The sequence below is a fragment of the Giraffa tippelskirchi genome, chromosome 1 (genome assembly GCF_054371585.1).
Source record: "Giraffa tippelskirchi isolate mGirTip1 chromosome 1, T2T-mGirTip1v1.2.pri, whole genome shotgun sequence".
Classification (NCBI taxonomy): Eukaryota; Metazoa; Chordata; class Mammalia; order Artiodactyla; family Giraffidae; genus Giraffa; species Giraffa tippelskirchi.
The window spans coordinates 107002758-107027992 of NC_137275.1; the positions used below are offsets into that span (position 1 = coordinate 107002758).

Consider the following 25235-nt stretch of genomic DNA (forward strand, 5'->3'; position numbering starts at 1 on the left):
GACTGGGCGGGGAGGGGGACAGTAGAGGCCTCTCCCAGGGAGCTCTCAGAGACCCTCAGTGGGCGCTGCAGGGAGCCCTGGAGGAGGAATCTGCTGGTTCCCTTTGTGCGATTTTAAGGTGAGAGAAGGGAGAGGACGTGCTGGCTGAGCTGATGGGGGTGAAGCCATATGCAGCTGGTTCGCTGGAGAGGAGCAGGAATGATGGCAGGTGGTCCTGGAGCCAGTGCAGGGGGTGGCCCAGCCCTGGGGAGGGGTCGTGACGAAGACAGGGGCGAGGGCGCTGGCCACGGGGGACAGGGAGCCAGCAAGCCAGCACCTCGAGGCTGCCCCTCGGCTGCTTTGAGGTCATGTCTGGGAAAGAAGGCAGGACCTGGGTGAGAGTGGGCCGGGGGGAGATGTGCCAGAGAGAAGGGTGTGAGGTGTGAGAGCTGGAGGGCGGCTCGGAGCCCAGCAGGCCCTCTCCCGCACGTCTCTGGTGACAGAGCCGCCTTGCGGTGTGAGGGGCCGTCCCCCAGAACAGCCCGCGGGCCTGCGCCCCGGGAGGAGCCCCGCGGGGGGCTGGCCCTCCCAGCCCTGCTGGCCCTGCTTGCGCCTGTCTGTGCGTGTTCAGACCAGCCTGGAAAACGGAGGGCTGGGGACCTGCGAGGATGGCGCTCCTCGGTGAGTAACACAAGTGGTGACCGCTGAGGTGGACCCAGAGGCTGCGGAGCTGAAGGATTTCTTTTTCTTATTTTCCTTCAGCCTGGCTGATGGAGGCACAGATGTATTGTTGTAATTTTCGGACTTTGTCTCTGACTCCATCGGCCCACCCTTGTGAATAACCTCATAGGATTGCCTCCCATCCACGCTAAGACCTGAATGTCACCAGGCCATCTAGGGAGTGGGTTCTCCTCCTGCCTGTTTCTTCAGTACTGCTCGCTTAAGAGATGGCAGTGTCTCATAAGCATGGCCCGTTTATCCACAGTTGGGGCTTCCATGTAAACTTGTGTTCAGTTCCTGATAGACTTGAGCTGCCCTGAATGTCGCTGACGAGACGTGGTCCTCTCGTGCCCAGGTGCAGACCCTGAAGGAAAAGGACTGGGAGCGCGCGCAGCAAGCCAGCGTGCCGGCCAACGTGGCCCAGGCGTTCGAGAGTGACGCAGACTTGTCTGACGGCGGGGGCGACAGGGCCACCCTCTTCAGCTCGGCCGCTCTGCTGTCGCCCAGCGGGCAGGGCGATGCCGAGACTCTGACTGTGATGCTTCAGGAGCAGCTGGACACCATCAACGAAGAGATCCGGTGGGTGAGCCCGAGCCGAGCTCCCCAGAAACTCGGCTTCTCTGAGGAGCTGTCTTCTCCTTAGAGAAGGCTGAGTGTTCCATAGTAAGGAAACTGACTTCAGGTCTGCTTCAAGAATTTTCAGTTCTGAGATTGCCCTTGATTATAGAGCTCAGTCAGCCAGGGCTGTGGGGGGCGTTGTGGGGTGTCCCCCCACCAGCTCTGAGCCCCAAGGTGGGTGAGGTGCCGTGACAGTGTCCCCTGCGGCCCGTGCACCCTCCAGCACTGAAGGTTCGCCCTCGTGTGTCCCTCGGAGCCTCCCACATTCTGGTGAAAAGCCACCTGAAACAGAAAAGCTGGGGTTTTGGGGTGGCAAATTCCCCCTCAGATCTGCATTTTCCTTTTGAACTTAATACAGTGTGAAGGTTGGCTTGTTGTACGACAGTGGTCCAAGGACATGTGTTTGAGTTCTTCTCAACTCATCAGTGTCTGTGAGATGTTTTCTGTAGACACCGTCTGGGCTGTTATAACAGTTTACAAACGGGATAGAATCCAAAGGCCCGCCTCATGGCGAGCAGGGGCCTTGGGTCTGGGTGCGGCCAGGTGGCTGGGGGCCCCGAGGCCAGCCTGGTGCCGCACCCGCACAGCTCTGCCTCCTGTCCCTTGTCCACGTTCAGAGTGGCCACAGGCCGGTGACCCTGCACAGGACCTGGCAGAGCTGCTGCTCAGACTGTTCTTGTCACGTCAGCCCAGGCCGAGGTGCCCGTTCCTGTCAGCCGAGTGCGGGGGGCCCGGGGGAAAGGCAGGGGTGAAGGGCACAACCAGCAAACGCAGGTGGTGCCGCCTGCACGTTTGACGCTGAGACAGACTGCTTTGTGGGCCGTGTTTGAGCACAGACAGCTCAGAAAGATTGTCTTTCCCCCTCCCCCAGGAAATACGGAACGGTTACATATTAATATGTTTATTTTTACAGCATGTTGTCAGGTAAAAGTGATTTTTCCTTAGGTAACATGTTGACTTGAGGTAAATGGTAAATTCTTTCCATCAACTTGTTATCAACAGTGAAAAACTTTCAGGGTGTATAAGGAGAAGTGAAACTGGAGAGGTGACGACCTGCGAGAATCTTGTATTTTATTTTGAAAATCATGTTATATGCATAATCGAATATTTAAACTGCTATATAAAATCATCCGCGAGACATTAGGGGAGAAGAGCAGTAACTGTGAATTCTAGGTTAATGCAGCACATTGACATGAGTCCAGAAACTCACACAAAGCTGGTGGAGAACTTCATCAAGTGATGCATTTGTACATAGACAACCTAAAAAATAAAAAAATCAATTCAGCACTTCATCTGGTCTAGAGACTTGTGTTTAGAAACTCCAGCTTGTTCGTGGCTCACTGTTTTGATTGTACAGAGTTCCTGATTCCCAGCGGAATAGACTTGAGGCACTGCCGTGCATCTCTGCCCTGAGAGCAGGGAAGGTAAAGGTTGTCAACTTCAGGTTATCTCCTCACAGGGAGAGAGGCGCCACCCAGGCCCCGTCAGAATGTTAGAGTAAACCAGTCAAATCAAACGAGAATGATCAGGGGCCACTTTGTAAGACTCAAGGATAAGTTATTCTAAGTTTGAGAATATTGAAAAGAGGGAAAGTTGAACCTTTTTGCTGAGATGTTAATTGAGCAACTGTTCCTGGAATATGCTAATCGTGACACAGAATGCAAGCCCACATTTGTTGTCCAGACACGTTCCTCTGCTGACAAAGGCAGGTGACGGGTTTTATTCTATTTTAGGTTGATCGAAGAAGAGAAGGAGAACACGGAGCAGCGGGCCGAGGATACTGAGAGCAGGGTGGGCAAGGGGAGCTTAGGCAACCTTCGTTGTTGTAAATCCTCGAGCTCCCTCAACCTGTGTCCCGCCTCCTCGCTCGCCAGCTCCTGCCCGCCCAGCAGTGGGCGCGCCAAGCCCCCAAGGAGGCGGCACAGCTCGGCGCGGAAAGTAGACCAGCGGGACATCAAGACTCTGGTATGTGTCTGCCTCCTCCCTGCCACGTCCCTCCCCCAGCACACTGGCTTTCTTTTTTGTTTGTTTGTTTTTTGTTTTTTCTGTTTTTACCCAGAAGAAACTCAGGTACATTTGCTACGCTTAGAGGTCTAAGATTTTTAAAAACTGCCTAGTCTTTAATCATTCCATACTCGCACAGCAACAAATTAGTCTTGATATTTGGACCACCGGCTTAGCACGTCATCATGAACTCAGCCAGGGCCTGCCTCTGTAACGTTGGGCCCGGCCTGTGCTGGACACAGCAGGTGCAGGGAAGTTGCTGTTGTCACCGAGTAGACAGCCTTGTGAAAGTAACCATAGGCAGCTCTCCTGGCGTGTGAGACCCACGCAGCACATTTTTCATTGGGGATACCTGGCTGCAGGCTGCAGGCCATGCGGTGGGAACAAAACCAAGAATCTAAACTGGTCTGCTTGCTGCTGGACCTGGCTGCACGCTCAGGCCAGCTCTGGGTGTGAAACCAGGTTAAAAGCCTGGTGCCCCAGGGCCCCAGGGAAGAAGTTGGGCTTCCTCACTCTTCTGAGTCTAAAAATGGGATGACGACCTAGGGCTTTTGGTGACAGAGTGTGCAGCTCTGAAGCGCATGTTCCTGCTTTCTTCCATGTTTAGCTTAGGTTTCCTGAGCGCATTGCTGTTTACCCTGTGAAATCATGTCTACAACACTCTGCTTTGTAACTGCACTTGTATTATCACTTTTTTTGTTACCACCCATTTCATGTTAGCTGCATTGTTAGTCAGCATATAATTAAATTAACTGTGAATCATTTTAGCGGCATGTGAAGTGATAACTGGTCTATTTTGTGGTCTTTTGACACATTGGTTTTATAATATGCATCACTGGCCAATTAGTTGATAGTGTGTATTCTTTGACGATTTCTCTGTGGTTTCATGCTTGATTTCTTTCCGAGTATTTGTAAAAGAACAGTTCTGTATATTTTTTCTTGTTGCTGGAGTTCTCTGACGGTGTGTCTGCTTTCATCGTTGGTTTTGATTTCCTGTCTCATCCTGTTGTCTGCTTCGTTGTCATCAATCCAGACCCCAGCTTCCCACAACCGCACCCCCCCGAGGCTGTAGTTTACCCATCCATCTCCCCTCCCCCGTCCTCCCACTTGCTCTGGTCATAGCAGTCTGGGGTCCACAGCGTGTGTCCCCTTAGTCGGGTTTCTGCTTTGTCTTCATGTCTCATTAAATGGTGTTTTTCCCCCATAGCACTAAGTTTGAATTATTGTTATCACTGTGCAGTTACAAGCATAATGTAGATGGATGATACACTACAGAACCTGTGTAATTCATAACTGAGATTATGCTTACCTGAAGAAATGATCCTCTTATGTGTAGAATTAATGGACTTTTGACACAACATCCTTTCTGTGTTGGTGCTTGTATTTGAGACTGTAAATCTCATCAGCTTTTGCATGCTTAATGTCTCTACCAGACTCTTTTACAAAGTATCTTCTATGGTTCATAAAACGTGAAGACTCCACCTGCTGTTATGCTAGCTTTCATTCTTACATATTTTCATAGGGTACCTGCTTTAATGAATTTATTTTCAGAAGTTTGAAATCAAATTCTAGGTAACGATTTTACATTAATGTCCAACAGGTGGTTAGATTTGTTCAGTGTTAAAATAGGTATTACGGCAACTTCCTCGTCAGTTAAATTACTATTTTAAAGTATAACATGTTTTTTTTATTAAGAGAAACTAACTTATAGAGAGGTTTGGCTGAGAACAGACAACTGTTAAGGCCCTTTGTTGTACACAGTGCTGTGCTTTAACAAATCATGATGTTGTAATAGAATTGTATCTTCCTGAGGAATAATGTATAGTGTTTCTCTAGTAAATCTTGAATAGCTTATTTAACTAATGTGGTCCAACAAATTGTTCTGTTTCCAGTTACATGTTCTCTAAATCTACATCTCACTTATATGTTTGCCGTCATTTTTGCTTTACTGTCTTTGCCTATATTGATTCTTGAATTTTTAGCTTCAAAGTCGCAATAAATCTGGTTTCTCTTCATTTCTCTGCATGCATCTATCAGTCTAGTGAGTTAAGGAAGCATCGTCGAAAGGTAAACTATTTAGTAATTTAGCATGCCTTTGTTTCTCTGTGAAGTATTAGAGTCCTTATCGTGTTAGTGAATGAACACTATGTGGTTACGTACTGGTGGATGATTGACATTTTAATAGAAGTAATGAAACTCACCCACCACTTAAAATATGCTGATGATGCAATCAATCCATCCTAAAGGAGATCAATCCTGGGTGTTCATTGGAAGGACTGATTTTGAAGCTGAAACTCCAGTACTTTGGCCACCTCACGCGAAGAGTTGACTCATTGGAAAAGACCCTAATGCTGGGTAGGATTGGGGGCAGGAGGAGAAGGGGACAATAGAGGATGAGATGGCTGGATGGCATCACTGACTCGATGGACATGGGTTTGGGTGGACTCCGGGAGTTAGTGATGGACAGGGAGGCCTGGCGTGCTACAATTCATGGGGTCGCAAAGAGTCAGACACGACTGAGCGACTGAACGGAACGGAACTGAACTGAACTGAACTGAACTGATGGTTCTGTTGGAAATAGGTCATTGGTTGGGACAATTGTAACAGTTTGCCTTTCTCCCACTTGGTTGCCTTCTAATCATCTCATGCTTATTTATAATAGACATAGTATTATTTATTATTTTTAAAATTTTCTTTACTTATTTTTTTGGCCATACTGCACAGCTAATGGGATGTTAGTTCCCCAACCAGGGATCAGACCGGTGTGAAAGTGAAAGTGCCAAGTCCTCACCTCTGGACCACCATGGAATTTCCACGTAGTGTTTTCTTAAAAGAAATGACTGAATCAGAGCCATAGATATTAGATTTGGGGGAAGCCAATTTAATGACGGTGGGTAGCAGTGTGCAGGAGACTCTGTGTGCCAGGCACCGTGTCCAGTGCTTTCTGAGCCCGTCATCTAATCCCGCAGACACCCAGGTGAGGTCCAGGCTGCTGTTATCCCCATTCAGCAGATATGGACACTGAGGCTTAGAGAGGCCGGGCACCGTGCCCAGGCTCGCATACCCAGCGGTGCGGTGCAGACTGGTCTGATCAGAGCCTGGACACTTAACCGTGGTGCCGTCCATCCCGCTTTCCTCCAGAGGCCCTCCTGTCCATCACAGCAACCCTGATGGAGGGAGCCTCAGGAGGGAGCTCGCTGCCTCTCCCCTCGGGTCACTTGGATGAGCCCCTGTTGTTGGAGTCCAGTGGCCCGAGGGCTGGCCTTCCTTGTCCCTCTCCTGCTCCCAGCCCGCTGATGGAGCACTCCTGGGGCCTTCCCACAGGACTTGGGCAGCCGCGCTCCGGTTCAGGCAGCTCAGTGCCCAGGAACCCTTCTGCCGGGCACAGCAGAGTAGCTCCGTCACCCTGAGGTTGGTGACCTGGGTGTGCCGCTTGCCCGCTTTGTGGCCTGCTTTGCCCTCCTGTTAAATGAGGACACGGTACTGCCCATCCGACTCACGTGGGCACCCGTGGGGCGGGCTCCCATCCTGGCGGAGGGTGCCAGGCTGGGGACCCAGAGGCCTTTCTTAGGACAAGGCCCGGGGGAAGGGCCTGGCCGTGGTCCCTGACTTTGAGGCAGGTGTTTGTCTGCATTCAGTCCTAGTCAGCCCAGGTGTGTCACTTCCCTGCTCTGTTCTTTGTTGTTTTCTGATTTTTATAAATGCTTCTTTTAACTTGAATTTGAGATTGATCCCTCTTCAGTTCCATGTGGATAATTTCTAGCTTTTGTAGCCTTCTGTTGTCTGAGGGTGGTTGTTAGAGATCAGGGGAGAGTGCACAGTTTATCCAGCTGCTGTTAAACGAGTTCAGCTGTATTTTGCAGTAAGTCACTTTGTTGTCACCAAGCTCCTGTGGAGCTGCAGTGGATCAGTATTCTTTACAGAATCCCATTACAAAGCCACAGGTTAGTTGGTTAAAACGACGCACTCATTGTTTATAAAAATACTTTCCATGCATGCTTCCTAAAACCTCCCCTGGCTGAACCACACGCCCACATGTATAAGTGAGACCTGTCTGGACCCTGAAGGGGTTTATCTGTTCCCCACACTGTTGCCACCACTGTTTCCTGTCCTCAGACCCAGGACCAGCGGAAAAGCTGGGCGTCCAGGAGAGATCTTTTTTTTTTTTTTTTTAATTAGCTTATTTTTTAATTGAAGGATAATTGCTTTACAGAATTTTGTTCTTGTCTGTCAAATCGCAGGAAAAATCAGGCATAGGTACACATATATCCCCTCCCTTTTGAACCTCCCTCCCATCTCCCTCCCCTCGAGATTGATAGAAGAGTATCTCTTAGTGAAGACTTCAGTTGAGTTCAGTCGCTCAGTCGTGTCCGAATCTTTGCAACCCCATGAATCGCAGCACGCCAGGCCTCCCTGTCCGTCACCAGCTCCCGGAGTCCACCCAAACCCATGTCCATCGAGTCAGTGATGCCATCCAGCCATCTCATCCTCTGTCGTCCCCTTCTCCTCCTGCCCTCAATCCTTCCCAGCATTAGGGTCTTTTCCAATGAGTCAGCTCTTCGCATGAGGTGGCCAAAGTGTTGGAGTTTCAGCTTCAACATCAGTCCTTCCAATGAACACCCAGGATTGATCCCCTTTAGGATGGACTGTTCGGATCTCCTTGCACTCCAAGGGACTCTCAAGAGTCTTCTCCCACACCACAGTTCAAAGGCATCAGTTCTGTGGCGCTCAGCTTTCTTCACCGTCCGACTCTCACATCCATACACGACCACTGGAAAAACCATAGCCTTGACTAGACGGACTTTTGTTGGCAAAGTAGTGTCTCTGCTTTTAAATATGCCATCTAAGTTGGCCAAAACCTTCCTTCCAAGGCGTAAGCGTCTTTCAGTTTCGTGGCTGCAGTCACCATCAGCAGTGATTTTGGAGCCCCCAAACATAAAGTCTGACACTGTTTCCACAGTTTCCCCATCTATTTCCCATGAGGTGATGGGACCTGATGCCATGATCTTAGTTTTCTGAACGTTGAGCTTTAAGCCAACTTTTTCACTCTCCTCTTTCACTTTCATCAAGAGGCTCTTTAGTTCTTTTCCACTTTCTGCCGTAAGGGTGGTGTCATCTGCATATCTGAGGTTATTGATGTTTCTCCCGGCAGTCTCGATTCCAGCTTGTGTTTCTTCCAGCCCAGCGTCTCTCATGATGTACCCTGCGTCTAAGTTAAATAAGCAGGGTGACAAGGACACACAGCCTTGACGTCCTCCTTTTCCTATTTGGAACCAGTCTGTTGTTCCATGTCCAGTTCTAACTGTTGCTTCCTGACCTGCGTACAGGTTTCCCAAGAGACAGGTCAGATGGTCTGGTATTCCCATCTCTTTCAGAATTTTCCACAGTTGATTGTGATCCACACAGTCAAAGGCTTTGTTTGGCATAGTCCATAAAGCAGAAATCGATGTTTTTCGGGAACTCTCTTGCTTTTTCGATGATCCAGCAGATATTGGCAATTTGATCTCTGGTTCCTCTGCCTTTTCTAAAATCAGCTTGAACATCTGGAAGTTCACGGTTCACCTATCGCTGAAGCCTGGCTTAGAGAATTTTAAGCATTACTTTACTAGCACGTGAGATGAGTGCCATTGTGCGGTAGTTTGAGCATTCTTTGGCATTGCCTTTCTTTGGGATTGGGATGAAAACTGACCATTTCCAGTCCTGTGGCCACCGCTGAGTTTTCCATATTTGCTGGCATATTGAATATAGCACTTTCACAGCATCATCTTTCAGGATTTGAGATAGCTCAGCTGGAATTCCATCAGCTCCACTAGCTTTGTTCGTAGTGATGCTTCCTAAAGTCCGGTGGACTTCACGTTTAGCAGATGATTCTTAAAGAGCAGAATAACTGGGGAAAGCTACTAACGGACGGGGTGCTTGATGTAAATCCCGAGCAAGTAAACATGCCAAGCACCAATGGAAAGGCAAGTCCTCGGTCTCGCTCTCTGTCTGGTTCTCGCCTTACCATCCAGTCTGTGCGGGGCTGTTGGGACCTGTCAGCAATGCACCATGTAGATCTGAGTGGCCGTGAGGGTCGTGTGAGCTCCCAGAGTGCAGAAGAAAGTTTTGACCTCACCGATTGCCCGGAAATGCTGTGTTCCCTCCCTCCCAAAACAAGGCTGTCTGTCTAAGGCTTCCTTTCCCCCTTAGAGATCCTCCGACGGCTCCCCAAGCCACGAGGAAGACCTGGCTAAGGTGATCGAGCTCCAGGAGGTCATCGAGAGGCAGTCAGGGGAGCAGAGCCAGTCGAAGGAGTGCCTGGCAAACCTCTCTGCCTACGTGAGAGAGCCGGAGGAGGACCCGGACACGGCCAGGAAGGAGCTCCTCGCGTCCGAGGAAGCGAACAGACAACCACAGCGGGATGTCCGCGAAGTGAGTGACAGCGGACGTGTCTGTTGTCCTGAGGTGGAATGTGGGTCCCTTGTTCTCCGGCTGATCTGAGCTTTGGGATGGCTGCGTGAGTAGGAGCACAGAGCGCTGGCGAGACCGCGACTGGCGGCCTCCCCGCCTCTGCGTCGAGATCTCTGGGGTAGAAGAGGCCTGGTCCAGGCGGTCCATTGGCAGTGGAGCAACACGAGGGCATCCCTAGCGCTGTGCTCACCCTGGGTGTGGACTCCTCATTTCTACAAGTTCTAGGGTGCCCAGTGTGTTCCTCTTTGAAAAATTCATTCATCCATTCATTCATTTATTGGAGTCTAGTTGCTTTCCTTTTTCTTGGAGAAGGCAATGGTACCCCACTCCAGTACTCTTGCCTGGAAAATCCCATGGATGGAGGAGCCTGGTAGGCTACAGTCCATGGGGTCGCTAAGAGTCGGACACAACTGAGCGACTTCACTTTCACTTTTCCCTTTGATACACTGGAGAAGGAAATGGCAACCCACTCCAGTATTCTTGCCTGGAGAATCCCAGGGACAGGGGAGCCTGGTGGGCTACCGTCTGTGGGGTCGCACAGAGTCGGACACGACCGAAGCGACTTAGCAGTTAGCAGTTGCTTTACACTGCTGTGTCAATGTCTGCTGTACAGCAAAGTGAATCCGTCATATATATATATATATATATATATATATATTTATATTTATATTTATATATATATATATATATATATATATATATATATATATATATATATATACGTGTGTGTGTGTGTGTGTCTACATATATCCCTCTTTTTAGATTTCCTACCCATTTACTTCACCACAGAGCCCTGAGTAGACTGCCCTGTGCTGTAGAGTAGGTCCTTACTCGTTGTTGACTTTACGCATAGTCTCAGTAGTGTACATACGTCAACCCCAGTCTCCCAGTTCATCCCCCCCACCTGCCTGTCGAATGTATACCTGATGATGCTGAAATTTCCTTCGGGTTCACTCAGGCGAGTCTGGTGACGTCTGTGGAGCCCGTTCTCTCGGAGAGATGGGAGCCCGCTGTGTGGGCCCTGCTGAGGCAGCTTGCCTGGCCGTCTTCTCTAGTTTTCTGAGGTTCTGCTCCTTGAGGGGATGTGTGACATTGATACCGGCGGTCAGACAGGTCGAGTGGCGTTTGCTCACCCTCAGAGCCTCAGGCCCGTGCTGTGTAACCATGTAGAGTCATGATGTTTCTGGTGGTCGTGTCTGCGGCTGTCATGATTGATGAGAAACTGCCTAACGGTCATTGTGAAAAGAGAAGAGTGCTGAGGGTTCGGGCCTCCTCCTGTGAGCCTCACCTCTCCTTTGTAGGCAGGCAGACAGCGCCCACCCTGCCCCACCCCTCCCCCGTGAGACCGTCTCAGACAGAACCCCTCCGACATGTGCTACAGCAGGTGTCCTTGTTTAGTAGCTTGGTGTGAGTAATTCTCTGTGAGAGCTCAATGTGAGAACTCAAAACAGAATATTTGCACGCTTGTATAACCTTTTCCCACTACTCTTTGGCAACAGGAGGAGATTAGGTGGCAGAGTTCAATATGTAGAGAATTCTGGGAAAAGCGGCCTTGAGACCTTTCACTTTTAATGTCAGGCCTTTGCCCACATTGGTTACTTAGTAGTCGACTACGGAGGGACCTGCAGTGGATTTTGACCTGGCGGACGGGAGTTGCACCAGCAGCAAGTTCTGGTCCTGGTTTGACCCTTTCATACATGTGGTGTAAGTCTGCTTTAGAAGAATTAGGCTTGAGAAGGCTGCTTCCAGTTGTGTTAAACTTTGACTTCTGTTTCCACTCATTACTGTTACTTGAATTCTGAGGAAATTGCATGAGAGTTTTCCGACTTTTACCCGAGGAAACGAGCCTCAGAGGTCCCTGTTGGATCTGTCGAAGGTCCCTCCCTCTTGTGGATCCAGTCCGCCTGTGTGGTGTAGCAGACAGAGGTCGTGACTTCATGCCAGATACCATTCCTCCTGGAATTCATGCAATAACAGGGTAGTTTAGTATACTCTTTGCTGTTTGGGTTGATTATGTTGAAGAGAAGCTTGGGAAACCGAGTGGCCAGACAGAACGTTAATACAGACATATGGGTGCCAATCGTGGCAAATGTGACATTTTAAGTAGGCACGTTTTTGCTCACGTCCGAGGAAACTGCCGTGTCTAGGACTTTAATTTTGAGGACGCTAACTTTATTTTTGAGTTGAAACTTAGGATTTAGTCCAACTTTTTTACGCGTACGTGTATCGGAATGTTCCATGATAATGACTTACCTTTTCTACTCTGCAATGCCCGGTGTAGGCCATGGTCCAGAACACGGACGTGGAGGTGCGAATCACTACCCTTGAGAGATGCTACCTTGCCGCCCAGCGCGAAGCCACCTCTGTGCACGACGACCTCAATGATAAACTTGGAAATGAAATCGCAGATAAGGATTCTATGCATCGACAGGTAACGGCTTTTACTGAACTGTGTCTGACTTTTATAGTGGTGAATTCCTGAGGAAGGAAGGTAAACACCTTTTCATGTGACTCCCACGTTGTAAGGCACCTGCCCCCTCACACTGTGGTCCTGAAATGGTTTTGGAACAAAGCGTTGATAGATCGCTTTATGTCTTCCCATTTTCCTTTTTCTGGCTACGAGTTTCCTTTTAAGGCATGCTTTTTTTTCTTAAAAGAACCAATTTTGATAACTTGTGGCCTACTGTGAGGCCCAGCACAGTACTAATTAGCACCGTTTTGATTGAAATCATCCTGCGAGTAAATGGATACACATACCCATCATTTTATAGTGAGAAGAATTCTCATTGGAAGTTTAAGTACCTTTGTATTTTCGCCTCATTTATGGCATGTATGTTTTCATACATGTCTGTGTTTTGAGCTGCCATGTTCAGTGAGCAGCTAGTTTGGGCCAGACATCGTCAGAACTAGGACTCCAGCAGTGAATTAAAAACCGTGTGCGTTCTTTATCCACTGCCATGTAACAAATCACTGCAAAGCTTAGTGGCTTCCCAGTGAGCAGGTCACAGTCCAGTTTCTGTGCTTTGCAGCAGGTGGGCCTGGTTCAGGGCCTCCTGAGGACGCAAACATGGGAAGGCCCCCCAGGGCTGGATGGCAGGCTTTCAGACTCACCTGGCTGGTGGGGACAGGCCCAGGTCCCTGCCGTGTGGACCTCTTCACGGCCTGGCTTTCCTCAGAACACCCTCTGAGAGCGAGAGCGCGGGATGTAGCCCGGGGCCTTTCGCGCCCCGGTCTCGGAAGCCGCACACCTTCAGTTCTGTTTGCGAGAGTGAGCTGCGAAGTCCTGCCTCGCTCAGGGGCTGAGCAGGAGTTGCCCCCTCTGCCTCTTGAAGGGAGGAGGATGGAAGAATTTGTGGACCCATTTTTAAACCCACGCAGCCTGTCGGACAGTAATGAGCAGGGGAAGGAGACCAGAGTGCCCGAGTTGTCTGAGGAGGGGGGACGATCGTGTGTGAACAGGGTGGCCAGCGAGGTGACACCAGGAGGGTGACCTGGAACAGAGACCCGGAGGCCGGAAGAGAAGTAGCCACTCGGAGATAGATCAAGGGTCGTGTCAACAAGCGGAGATAAGGGAGAGAGAGGGCCGCATCAGGGAGGACCCCGGGCTCAGGCCTGAGCAGCTCGAGGCCAGAGCCTGTTTCCTGAGCTGAGGAGGGCTGTCAGGGCAGGGAGCTAAGAGACGGGCCTCAGCCCTGTTGAGGTGGATGAGCCCATGGGGTGTCCAGGGGACCTGTGAGGTCAGCAGCTGAGTGTTCCGGCCTGGATCCAGGAGAGGCCTCACTCAGCTCAAGGTGGACTTGGGTCGTGGGCATACAGATGGTGTTTAAAGGCACAGACAAGGTAAAGTCACCAGGCAGGTGCCCGTGGAGAGATAGGGGGTGCAAGGGTAGAGCTGTGGGGTGCCTCGCATTCCAAGGTTGAGAAGGGGCGCAAGGGACTGACTAGTAACCCCAGGGAGGGCGGGGCCTGGTGCCCAGGGAGAGACATGCTTGGGGTGGGGGGAGGGCAAGGAGAGGAGGGGGCTTGGTAACATGGGTTCCTCAGAGCTCCCTGGGAGCTGCCCTGCGAGCGGGGCACACCGCCTGCTTGCAGAGAGCTGGAGACTGGGCGGGGAGGGGGACAGTAGAGGCCTCTCCCAGGGAGCTCTCAGAGACCCTCAGTGGGCGCTGCAGGGAGCCCTGGAGGAGGAATCTGCTGGTTCCCTTTGTGCGATTTTAAGGTGAGAGAAGGGAGAGGACGTGCTGGCTGAGCTGATGGGGGTGAAGCCATATGCAGCTGGTTCGCTGGAGAGGAGCAGGAATGATGGCAGGTGGTCCTGGAGCCAGTGCAGGGGGTGGCCCAGCCCTGGGGAGGGGTCGTGACGAAGACAGGGGCGAGGGCGCTGGCCACGGGGGACAGGGAGCCAGCAAGCCAGCACCTCGAGGCTGCCCCTCGGCTGCTTTGAGGTCATGTCTGGGAAAGAAGGCAGGACCTGGGTGAGAGTGGGCCGGGGGGAGATGTGCCAGAGAGAAGGGTGTGAGGTGTGAGAGCTGGAGGGCGGCTCGGAGCCCAGCAGGCCCTCTCCCGCACGTCTCTGGTGACAGAGCCGCCTTGCGGTGTGAGGGGCCGTCCCCCAGAACAGCCCGCGGGCCTGCGCCCCGGGAGGAGCCCCGCGGGGGGCTGGCCCTCCCAGCCCTGCTGGCCCTGCTTGCGCCTGTCTGTGCGTGTTCAGACCAGCCTGGAAAACGGAGGGCTGGGGACCTGCGAGGATGGCGCTCCTCGGTGAGTAACACAAGTGGTGACCGCTGAGGTGGACCCAGAGGCTGCGGAGCTGAAGGATTTCTTTTTCTTATTTTCCTTCAGCCTGGCTGATGGAGGCACAGATGTATTGTTGTAATTTTCGGACTTTGTCTCTGACTCCATCGGCCCACCCTTGTGAATAACCTCATAGGATTGCCTCCCATCCACGCTAAGACCTGAATGTCACCAGGCCATCTAGGGAGTGGGTTCTCCTCCTGCCTGTTTCTTCAGTACTGCTCGCTTAAGAGATGGCAGTGTCTCATAAGCATGGCCCGTTTATCCACAGTTGGGGCTTCCATGTAAACTTGTGTTCAGTTCCTGATAGACTTGAGCTGCCCTGAATGTCGCTGACGAGACGTGGTCCTCTCGTGCCCAGGTGCAGACCCTGAAGGAAAAGGACTGGGAGCGCGCGCAGCAAGCCAGCGTGCCGGCCAACGTGGCCCAGGCGTTCGAGAGTGACGCAGACTTGTCTGACGGCGGGGGCGACAGGGCCACCCTCTTCAGCTCGGCCGCTCTGCTGTCGCCCAGCGGGCAGGGCGATGCCGAGACTCTGACTGTGATGCTTCAGGAGCAGCTGGACACCATCAACGAAGAGATCCGGTGGGTGAGCCCGAGCCGAGCTCCCCAGAAACTCGGCTTCTCTGAGGAGCTGTCTTCTCCTTAGAGAAGGCTGAGTGTTCCATAGTAAGGAAACTGACTTCAAGTCTGCTTCAAGAATTTTCAGTTCTGAGATTGCCCTTGATTATAGAGCTCAGTCAGCCAGGGCTGTGGGGGGCGTTGTGGGGTGTCCCCCCACCAGCTCTGAGCCCCAAGGTGGGTGAGGTGCCGTGACAGTGTCCCCTGCGGCCCGTGCACCCTCCAGCACTGAAGGTTCGCCCTCGTGTGTCCCTCGGAGCCTCCCACATTCTGGTGAAAAGCCACCTGAAACAGAAAAGCTGGGGTTTTGGGGTGGCAAATTCCCCCTCAGATCTGCATTTTCCTTTTGAACTTAATACAGTGTGAAGGTTGGCTTGTTGTACGACAGTGGTCCAAGGACATGTGTTTGAGTTCTTCTCAACTCATCAGTGTCTGTGAGATGTTTTCTGTAGACACCGTCTGGGCTGTTATAACAGTTTACAAACGGGATAGAATCCAAAGGCCCGCCTCATGGCGAGCAGGGGCCTTGGGTCTGGGTGCGGCCAGGTGGCTGGGGGCCCCGAGGCCAGCCTGGTGCCGCACCCGCACAGCTCTGCCTCCTGTCCCTTGTCCACGTTCAGAGTGGCCACAGGCCGGTGACCCTGCACAGGACCTGGCAGAGCTGCTGCTCAGACTGTTCTTGTCACGTCAGCCCAGGCCGAGGTGCCCGTTCCTGTCAGCCGAGTGCGGGGGGCCCGGGGGAAAGGCAGGGGTGAAGGGCACAACCAGCAAACGCAGGTGGTGCCGCCTGCACGTTTGACGCTGAGACAGACTGCTTTGTGGGCCGTGTTTGAGCACAGACAGCTCAGAAAGATTGTCTTTCCCCCTCCCCCAGGAAATACGGAACGGTTACATATTAATATGTTTATTTTTACAGCATGTTGTCAGGTAAAAGTGATTTTTCCTTAGGTAACATGTTGACTTGAGGTAAATGGTAAATTCTTTCCATCAACTTGTTATCAACAGTGAAAAACTTTCAGGGTGTATAAGGAGAAGTGAAACTGGAGAGGTGACGACCTGCGAGAATCTTGTATTTTATTTTGAAAATCATGTTATATGCATAATCGAATATTTAAACTGCTATATAAAATCATCCGCGAGACATTAGGGGAGAAGAGCAGTAACTGTGAATTCTAGGTTAATGCAGCACATTGACATGAGTCCAGAAACTCACACAAAGCTGGTGGAGAACTTCATCAAGTGATGCATTTGTACATAGACAACCTAAAAAATAAAAAAATCAATTCAGCACTTCATCTGGTCTAGAGACTTGTGTTTAGAAACTCCAGCTTGTTCGTGGCTCACTGTTTTGATTGTACAGAGTTCCTGATTCCCAGCGGAATAGACTTGAGGCACTGCCGTGCATCTCTGCCCTGAGAGCAGGGAAGGTAAAGGTTGTCAACTTCAGGTTATCTCCTCACAGGGAGAGAGGCGCCACCCAGGCCCCGTCAGAATGTTAGAGTAAACCAGTCAAATCAAACGAGAATGATCAGGGGCCACTTTGTAAGACTCAAGGATAAGTTATTCTAAGTTTGAGAATATTGAAAAGAGGGAAAGTTGAACCTTTTTGCTGAGATGTTAATTGAGCAACTGTTCCTGGAATATGCTAATCGTGACACAGAATGCAAGCCCACATTTGTTGTCCAGACACGTTCCTCTGCTGACAAAGGCAGGTGACGGGTTTTATTCTATTTTAGGTTGATCGAAGAAGAGAAGGAGAACACGGAGCAGCGGGCCGAGGATACTGAGAGCAGGGTGGGCAAGGGGAGCTTAGGCAACCTTCGTTGTTGTAAATCCTCGAGCTCCCTCAACCTGTGTCCCGCCTCCTCGCTCGCCAGCTCCTGCCCGCCCAGCAGTGGGCGCGCCAAGCCCCCAAGGAGGCGGCACAGCTCGGCGCGGAAAGTAGACCAGCGGGACATCAAGACTCTGGTATGTGTCTGCCTCCTCCCTGCCACGTCCCTCCCCCAGCACACTGGCTTTCTTTTTTGTTTGTTTGTTTTTTGTTTTTTCTGTTTTTACCCAGAAGAAACTCAGGTACATTTGCTACGCTTAGAGGTCTAAGATTTTTAAAAACTGCCTAGTCTTTAATCATTCCATACTCGCACAGCAACAAATTAGTCTTGATATTTGGACCACCGGCTTAGCACGTCATCATGAACTCAGCCAGGGCCTGCCTCTGTAACGTTGGGCCCGGCCTGTGCTGGACACAGCAGGTGCAGGGAAGTTGCTGTTGTCACCGAGTAGACAGCCTTGTGAAAGTAACCATAGGCAGCTCTCCTGGCGTGTGAGACCCACGCAGCACATTTTTCATTGGGGATACCTGGCTGCAGGCTGCAGGCCATGCGGTGGGAACAAAACCAAGAATCTAAACTGGTCTGCTTGCTGCTGGACCTGGCTGCACGCTCAGGCCAGCTCTGGGTGTGAAACCAGGTTAAAAGCCTGGTGCCCCAGGGCCCCAGGGAAGAAGTTGGGCTTCCTCACTCTTCTGAGTCTAAAAATGGGATGACGACCTAGGGCTTTTGGTGACAGAGTGTGCAGCTCTGAAGCGCATGTTCCTGCTTTCTTCCATGTTTAGCTTAGGTTTCCTGAGCGCATTGCTGTTTACCCTGTGAAATCATGTCTACAACACTCTGCTTTGTAACTGCACTTGTATTATCACTTTTTTTGTTACCACCCATTTCATGTTAGCTGCATTGTTAGTCAGCATATAATTAAATTAACTGTGAATCATTTTAGCGGCATGTGAAGTGATAACTGGTCTATTTTGTGGTCTTTTGACACATTGGTTTTATAATATGCATCACTGGCCAATTAGTTGATAGTGTGTATTCTTTGACGATTTCTCTGTGGTTTCATGCTTGATTTCTTTCCGAGTATTTGTAAAAGAACAGTTCTGTATATTTTTTCTTGTTGCTGGAGTTCTCTGACGGTGTGTCTGCTTTCATCGTTGGTTTTGATTTCCTGTCTCATCCTGTTGTCTGCTTCGTTGTCATCAATCCAGACCCCAGCTTCCCACAACCGCACCCCCCCGAGGCTGTAGTTTACCCATCCATCTCCCCTCCCCCGTCCTCCCACTTGCTCTGGTCATAGCAGTCTGGGGTCCACAGCGTGTGTCCCCTTAGTCGGGTTTCTGCTTTGTCTTCATGTCTCATTAAATGGTGTTTTTCCCCCATAGCACTAAGTTTGAATTATTGTTATCACTGTGCAGTTACAAGCATAATGTAGATGGATGATACACTACAGAACCTGTGTAATTCATAACTGAGATTATGCTTACCTGAAGAAATGATCCTCTTATGTGTAGAATTAATGGACTTTTGACACAACATCCTTTCTGTGTTGGTGCTTGTATTTGAGACTGTAAATCTCATCAGCTTTTGCATGCTTAATGTCTCTACCAGACTCTTTTACAAAGTATCTTCTATGGTTCATAAAACGTGAAGACTCCACCTGCTGTTATGCTAGCTTTCATTCTTACATATTTTCATAGGGTACCTGCTTTAATGAATTTATTTTCAGAAGTTTGAAATCAAATTCTAGGTAACGATTTTACATTAATGTCCAACAGGTGGTTAGATTTGTTCAGTGTTAAAATAGGTATTACGGCAACTTCCTCGTCAGTTAAATTACTATTTTAAAGTATAACATGTTTTTTTTATTAAGAGAAACTAACTTATAGAGAGGTTTGGCTGAGAACAGACAACTGTTAAGGCCCTTTGTTGTACACAGTGCTGTGCTTTAACAAATCATGATGTTGTAATAGAATTGTATCTTCCTGAGGAATAATGTATAGTGTTTCTCTAGTAAATCTTGAATAGCTTATTTAACTAATGTGGTCCAACAAATTGTTCTGTTTCCAGTTACATGTTCTCTAAATCTACATCTCACTTATATGTTTGCCGTCATTTTTGCTTTACTGTCTTTGCCTATATTGATTCTTGAATTTTTAGCTTCAAAGTCGCAATAAATCTGGTTTCTCTTCATTTCTCTGCATGCATCTATCAGTCTAGTGAGTTAAGGAAGCATCGTCGAAAGGTAAACTATTTAGTAATTTAGCATGCCTTTGTTTCTCTGTGAAGTATTAGAGTCCTTATCGTGTTAGTGAATGAACACTATGTGGTTACGTACTGGTGGATGATTGACATTTTAATAGAAGTAATGAAACTCACCCACCACTTAAAATATGCTGATGATGCAATCAATCCATCCTAAAGGAGATCAATCCTGGGTGTTCATTGGAAGGACTGATTTTGAAGCTGAAACTCCAGTACTTTGGCCACCTCACGCGAAGAGTTGACTCATTGGAAAAGACCCTAATGCTGGGTAGGATTGGGGGCAGGAGGAGAAGGGGACAATAGAGGATGAGATGGCTGGATGGCATCACTGACTCGATGGACATGGGTTTGGGTGGACTCCGGGAGTTAGTGATGGACAGGGAGGCCTGGCGTGCTACAATTCATGGGGTCGCAAAGAGTCAGACACGACTGAGCGACTGAACGGAACGGAACTGAACTGAACTGAACTGAACTGATGGTTCTGTTGGAAATAGGTCATTGGTTGGGACAATTGTAACAGTTTGCCTTTCTCCCACTTGGTTGCCTTCTAATCATCTCATGCTTATTTATAATAGACATAGTATTATTTATTATTTTTAAAATTTTCTTTACTTATTTTTTTGGCCATACTGCACAGCTAATGGGATGTTAGTTCCCCAACCAGGGATCAGACCGGTGTGAAAGTGAAAGTGCCAAGTCCTCACCTCTGGACCACCATGGAATTTCCACGTAGTGTTTTCTTAAAAGAAATGACTGAATCAGAGCCATAGATATTAGATTTGGGGGAAGCCAATTTAATGACGGTGGGTAGCAGTGTGCAGGAGACTCTGTGTGCCAGGCACCGTGTCCAGTGCTTTCTGAGCCCGTCATCTAATCCCGCAGACACCCAGGTGAGGTCCAGGCTGCTGTTATCCCCATTCAGCAGATATGGACACTGAGGCTTAGAGAGGCCGGGCACCGTGCCCAGGCTCGCATACCCAGCGGTGCGGTGCAGACTGGTCTGATCAGAGCCTGGACACTTAACCGTGGTGCCGTCCATCCCGCTTTCCTCCAGAGGCCCTCCTGTCCATCACAGCAACCCTGATGGAGGGAGCCTCAGGAGGGAGCTCGCTGCCTCTCCCCTCGGGTCACTTGGATGAGCCCCTGTTGTTGGAGTCCAGTGGCCCGAGGGCTGGCCTTCCTTGTCCCTCTCCTGCTCCCAGCCCGCTGATGGAGCACTCCTGGGGCCTTCCCACAGGACTTGGGCAGCCGCGCTCCGGTTCAGGCAGCTCAGTGCCCAGGAACCCTTCTGCCGGGCACAGCAGAGTAGCTCCGTCACCCTGAGGTTGGTGACCTGGGTGTGCCGCTTGCCCGCTTTGTGGCCTGCTTTGCCCTCCTGTTAAATGAGGACACGGTACTGCCCATCCGACTCACGTGGGCACCCGTGGGGCGGGCTCCCATCCTGGCGGAGGGTGCCAGGCTGGGGACCCAGAGGCCTTTCTTAGGACAAGGCCCGGGGGAAGGGCCTGGCCGTGGTCCCTGACTTTGAGGCAGGTGTTTGTCTGCATTCAGTCCTAGTCAGCCCAGGTGTGTCACTTCCCTGCTCTGTTCTTTGTTGTTTTCTGATTTTTATAAATGCTTCTTTTAACTTGAATTTGAGATTGATCCCTCTTCAGTTCCATGTGGATAATTTCTAGCTTTTGTAGCCTTCTGTTGTCTGAGGGTGGTTGTTAGAGATCAGGGGAGAGTGCACAGTTTATCCAGCTGCTGTTAAACGAGTTCAGCTGTATTTTGCAGTAAGTCACTTTGTTGTCACCAAGCTCCTGTGGAGCTGCAGTGGATCAGTATTCTTTACAGAATCCCATTACAAAGCCACAGGTTAGTTGGTTAAAACGACGCACTCATTGTTTATAAAAATACTTTCCATGCATGCTTCCTAAAACCTCCCCTGGCTGAACCACACGCCCACATGTATAAGTGAGACCTGTCTGGACCCTGAAGGGGTTTATCTGTTCCCCACACTGTTGCCACCACTGTTTCCTGTCCTCAGACCCAGGACCAGCGGAAAAGCTGGGCGTCCAGGAGAGATCTTTTTTTTTTTTTTTTTAATTAGCTTATTTTTTAATTGAAGGATAATTGCTTTACAGAATTTTGTTCTTGTCTGTCAAATCGCAGGAAAAATCAGGCATAGGTACACATATATCCCCTCCCTTTTGAACCTCCCTCCCATCTCCCTCCCCTCGAGATTGATAGAAGAGTATCTCTTAGTGAAGACTTCAGTTGAGTTCAGTCGCTCAGTCGTGTCCGAATCTTTGCAACCCCATGAATCGCAGCACGCCAGGCCTCCCTGTCCGTCACCAGCTCCCGGAGTCCACCCAAACCCATGTCCATCGAGTCAGTGATGCCATCCAGCCATCTCATCCTCTGTCGTCCCCTTCTCCTCCTGCCCTCAATCCTTCCCAGCATTAGGGTCTTTTCCAATGAGTCAGCTCTTCGCATGAGGTGGCCAAAGTGTTGGAGTTTCAGCTTCAACATCAGTCCTTCCAATGAACACCCAGGATTGATCCCCTTTAGGATGGACTGTTCGGATCTCCTTGCACTCCAAGGGACTCTCAAGAGTCTTCTCCCACACCACAGTTCAAAGGCATCAGTTCTGTGGCGCTCAGCTTTCTTCACCGTCCGACTCTCACATCCATACACGACCACTGGAAAAACCATAGCCTTGACTAGACGGACTTTTGTTGGCAAAGTAGTGTCTCTGCTTTTAAATATGCCATCTAAGTTGGCCAAAACCTTCCTTCCAAGGCGTAAGCGTCTTTCAGTTTCGTGGCTGCAGTCACCATCAGCAGTGATTTTGGAGCCCCCAAACATAAAGTCTGACACTGTTTCCACAGTTTCCCCATCTATTTCCCATGAGGTGATGGGACCTGATGCCATGATCTTAGTTTTCTGAACGTTGAGCTTTAAGCCAACTTTTTCACTCTCCTCTTTCACTTTCATCAAGAGGCTCTTTAGTTCTTTTCCACTTTCTGCCGTAAGGGTGGTGTCATCTGCATATCTGAGGTTATTGATGTTTCTCCCGGCAGTCTCGATTCCAGCTTGTGTTTCTTCCAGCCCAGCGTCTCTCATGATGTACCCTGCGTCTAAGTTAAATAAGCAGGGTGACAAGGACACACAGCCTTGACGTCCTCCTTTTCCTATTTGGAACCAGTCTGTTGTTCCATGTCCAGTTCTAACTGTTGCTTCCTGACCTGCGTACAGGTTTCCCAAGAGACAGGTCAGATGGTCTGGTATTCCCATCTCTTTCAGAATTTTCCACAGTTGATTGTGATCCACACAGTCAAAGGCTTTGTTTGGCATAGTCCATAAAGCAGAAATCGATGTTTTTCGGGAACTCTCTTGCTTTTTCGATGATCCAGCAGATATTGGCAATTTGATCTCTGGTTCCTCTGCCTTTTCTAAAATCAGCTTGAACATCTGGAAGTTCACGGTTCACCTATCGCTGAAGCCTGGCTTAGAGAATTTTAAGCATTACTTTACTAGCACGTGAGATGAGTGCCATTGTGCGGTAGTTTGAGCATTCTTTGGCATTGCCTTTCTTTGGGATTGGGATGAAAACTGACCATTTCCAGTCCTGTGGCCACCGCTGAGTTTTCCATATTTGCTGGCATATTGAATATAGCACTTTCACAGCATCATCTTTCAGGATTTGAGATAGCTCAGCTGGAATTCCATCAGCTCCACTAGCTTTGTTCGTAGTGATGCTTCCTAAAGTCCGGTGGACTTCACGTTTAGCAGATGATTCTTAAAGAGCAGAATAACTGGGGAAAGCTACTAACGGACGGGGTGCTTGATGTAAATCCCGAGCAAGTAAACATGCCAAGCACCAATGGAAAGGCAAGTCCTCGGTCTCGCTCTCTGTCTGGTTCTCGCCTTACCATCCAGTCTGTGCGGGGCTGTTGGGACCTGTCAGCAATGCACCATGTAGATCTGAGTGGCCGTGAGGGTCGTGTGAGCTCCCAGAGTGCAGAAGAAAGTTTTGACCTCACCGATTGCCCGGAAATGCTGTGTTCCCTCCCTCCCAAAACAAGGCTGTCTGTCTAAGGCTTCCTTTCCCCCTTAGAGATCCTCCGACGGCTCCCCAAGCCACGAGGAAGACCTGGCTAAGGTGATCGAGCTCCAGGAGGTCATCGAGAGGCAGTCAGGGGAGCAGAGCCAGTCGAAGGAGTGCCTGGCAAACCTCTCTGCCTACGTGAGAGAGCCGGAGGAGGACCCGGACACGGCCAGGAAGGAGCTCCTCGCGTCCGAGGAAGCGAACAGACAACCACAGCGGGATGTCCGCGAAGTGAGTGACAGCGGACGTGTCTGTTGTCCTGAGGTGGAATGTGGGTCCCTTGTTCTCCGGCTGATCTGAGCTTTGGGATGGCTGCGTGAGTAGGAGCACAGAGCGCTGGCGAGACCGCGACTGGCGGCCTCCCCGCCTCTGCGTCGAGATCTCTGGGGTAGAAGAGGCCTGGTCCAGGCGGTCCATTGGCAGTGGAGCAACACGAGGGCATCCCTAGCGCTGTGCTCACCCTGGGTGTGGACTCCTCATTTCTACAAGTTCTAGGGTGCCCAGTGTGTTCCTCTTTGAAAAATTCATTCATCCATTCATTCATTTATTGGAGTCTAGTTGCTTTCCTTTTTCTTGGAGAAGGCAATGGTACCCCACTCCAGTACTCTTGCCTGGAAAATCCCATGGATGGAGGAGCCTGGTAGGCTACAGTCCATGGGGTCGCTAAGAGTCGGACACAACTGAGCGACTTCACTTTCACTTTTCCCTTTGATACACTGGAGAAGGAAATGGCAACCCACTCCAGTATTCTTGCCTGGAGAATCCCAGGGACAGGGGAGCCTGGTGGGCTACCGTCTGTGGGGTCGCACAGAGTCGGACACGACCGAAGCGACTTAGCAGTTAGCAGTTGCTTTACACTGCTGTGTCAATGTCTGCTGTACAGCAAAGTGAATCCGTCATATATATATATATATATATATATATATATATATATATTTATATTTATATTTATATTTATATTTATATATATATATATATATATATATATATATATACGTGTGTGTGTGTGTGTGTCTACATATATCCCTCTTTTTAGATTTCCTACCCATTTACTTCACCACAGAGCCCTGAGTAGACTGCCCTGTGCTGTAGAGTAGGTCCTTACTCGTTGTTGACTTTACGCATAGTCTCAGTAGTGTACATACGTCAACCCCAGTCTCCCAGTTCATCCCCCCCACCTGCCTGTCGAATGTATACCTGATGATGCTGAAATTTCCTTCGGGTTCACTCAGGCGAGTCTGGTGACGTCTGTGGAGCCCGTTCTCTCGGAGAGATGGGAGCCCGCTGTGTGGGCCCTGCTGAGGCAGCTTGCCTGGCCGTCTTCTCTAGTTTTCTGAGGTTCTGCTCCTTGAGGGGATGTGTGACATTGATACCGGCGGTCAGACAGGTCGAGTGGCGTTTGCTCACCCTCAGAGCCTCAGGCCCGTGCTGTGTAACCATGTAGAGTCATGATGTTTCTGGTGGTCGTGTCTGCGGCTGTCATGATTGATGAGAAACTGCCTAACGGTCATTGTGAAAAGAGAAGAGTGCTGAGGGTTCGGGCCTCCTCCTGTGAGCCTCACCTCTCCTTTGTAGGCAGGCAGACAGCGCCCACCCTGCCCCACCCCTCCCCCGTGAGACCGTCTCAGACAGAACCCCTCCGACATGTGCTACAGCAGGTGTCCTTGTTTAGTAGCTTGGTGTGAGTAATTCTCTGTGAGAGCTCAATGTGAGAACTCAAAACAGAATATTTGCACGCTTGTATAACCTTTTCCCACTACTCTTTGGCAACAGGAGGAGATTAGGTGGCAGAGTTCAATATGTAGAGAATTCTGGGAAAAGCGGCCTTGAGACCTTTCACTTTTAATGTCAGGCCTTTGCCC

At 50.0% G+C, this 25235-nt stretch overlaps 1 protein-coding gene across 7 annotated transcripts in view; it reads left to right on the top strand.

Annotated features, from left to right (window-relative positions):
- The window catches only part of LOC145505869 (uncharacterized), a 63558-nt gene that overhangs the window by 18589 nt on the left and 19734 nt on the right, over positions 1-25235 (top strand). For all 7 annotated transcript variants that reach the window (XR_014053337.1, XR_014053336.1, XM_081489025.1 and 4 more), the window contains 7 exons: positions 1055-1278; positions 3051-3282; positions 9511-9732; positions 12053-12202; positions 14927-15150; positions 16923-17154; positions 23383-23604. Coding sequence is in view for 5 of the 7 variants with exons in the window: in XM_081489025.1 (XP_081345151.1) it covers positions 1055-1278; positions 3051-3282; positions 9511-9732; positions 12053-12202; positions 14927-15150; positions 16923-17154; positions 23383-23604 (1506 nt within the window). In the remaining 2 variants the exon portion in view is untranslated. The remainder of the gene's footprint in view (positions 1-1054; positions 1279-3050; positions 3283-9510; positions 9733-12052; positions 12203-14926; positions 15151-16922; positions 17155-23382; positions 23605-25235) is intronic.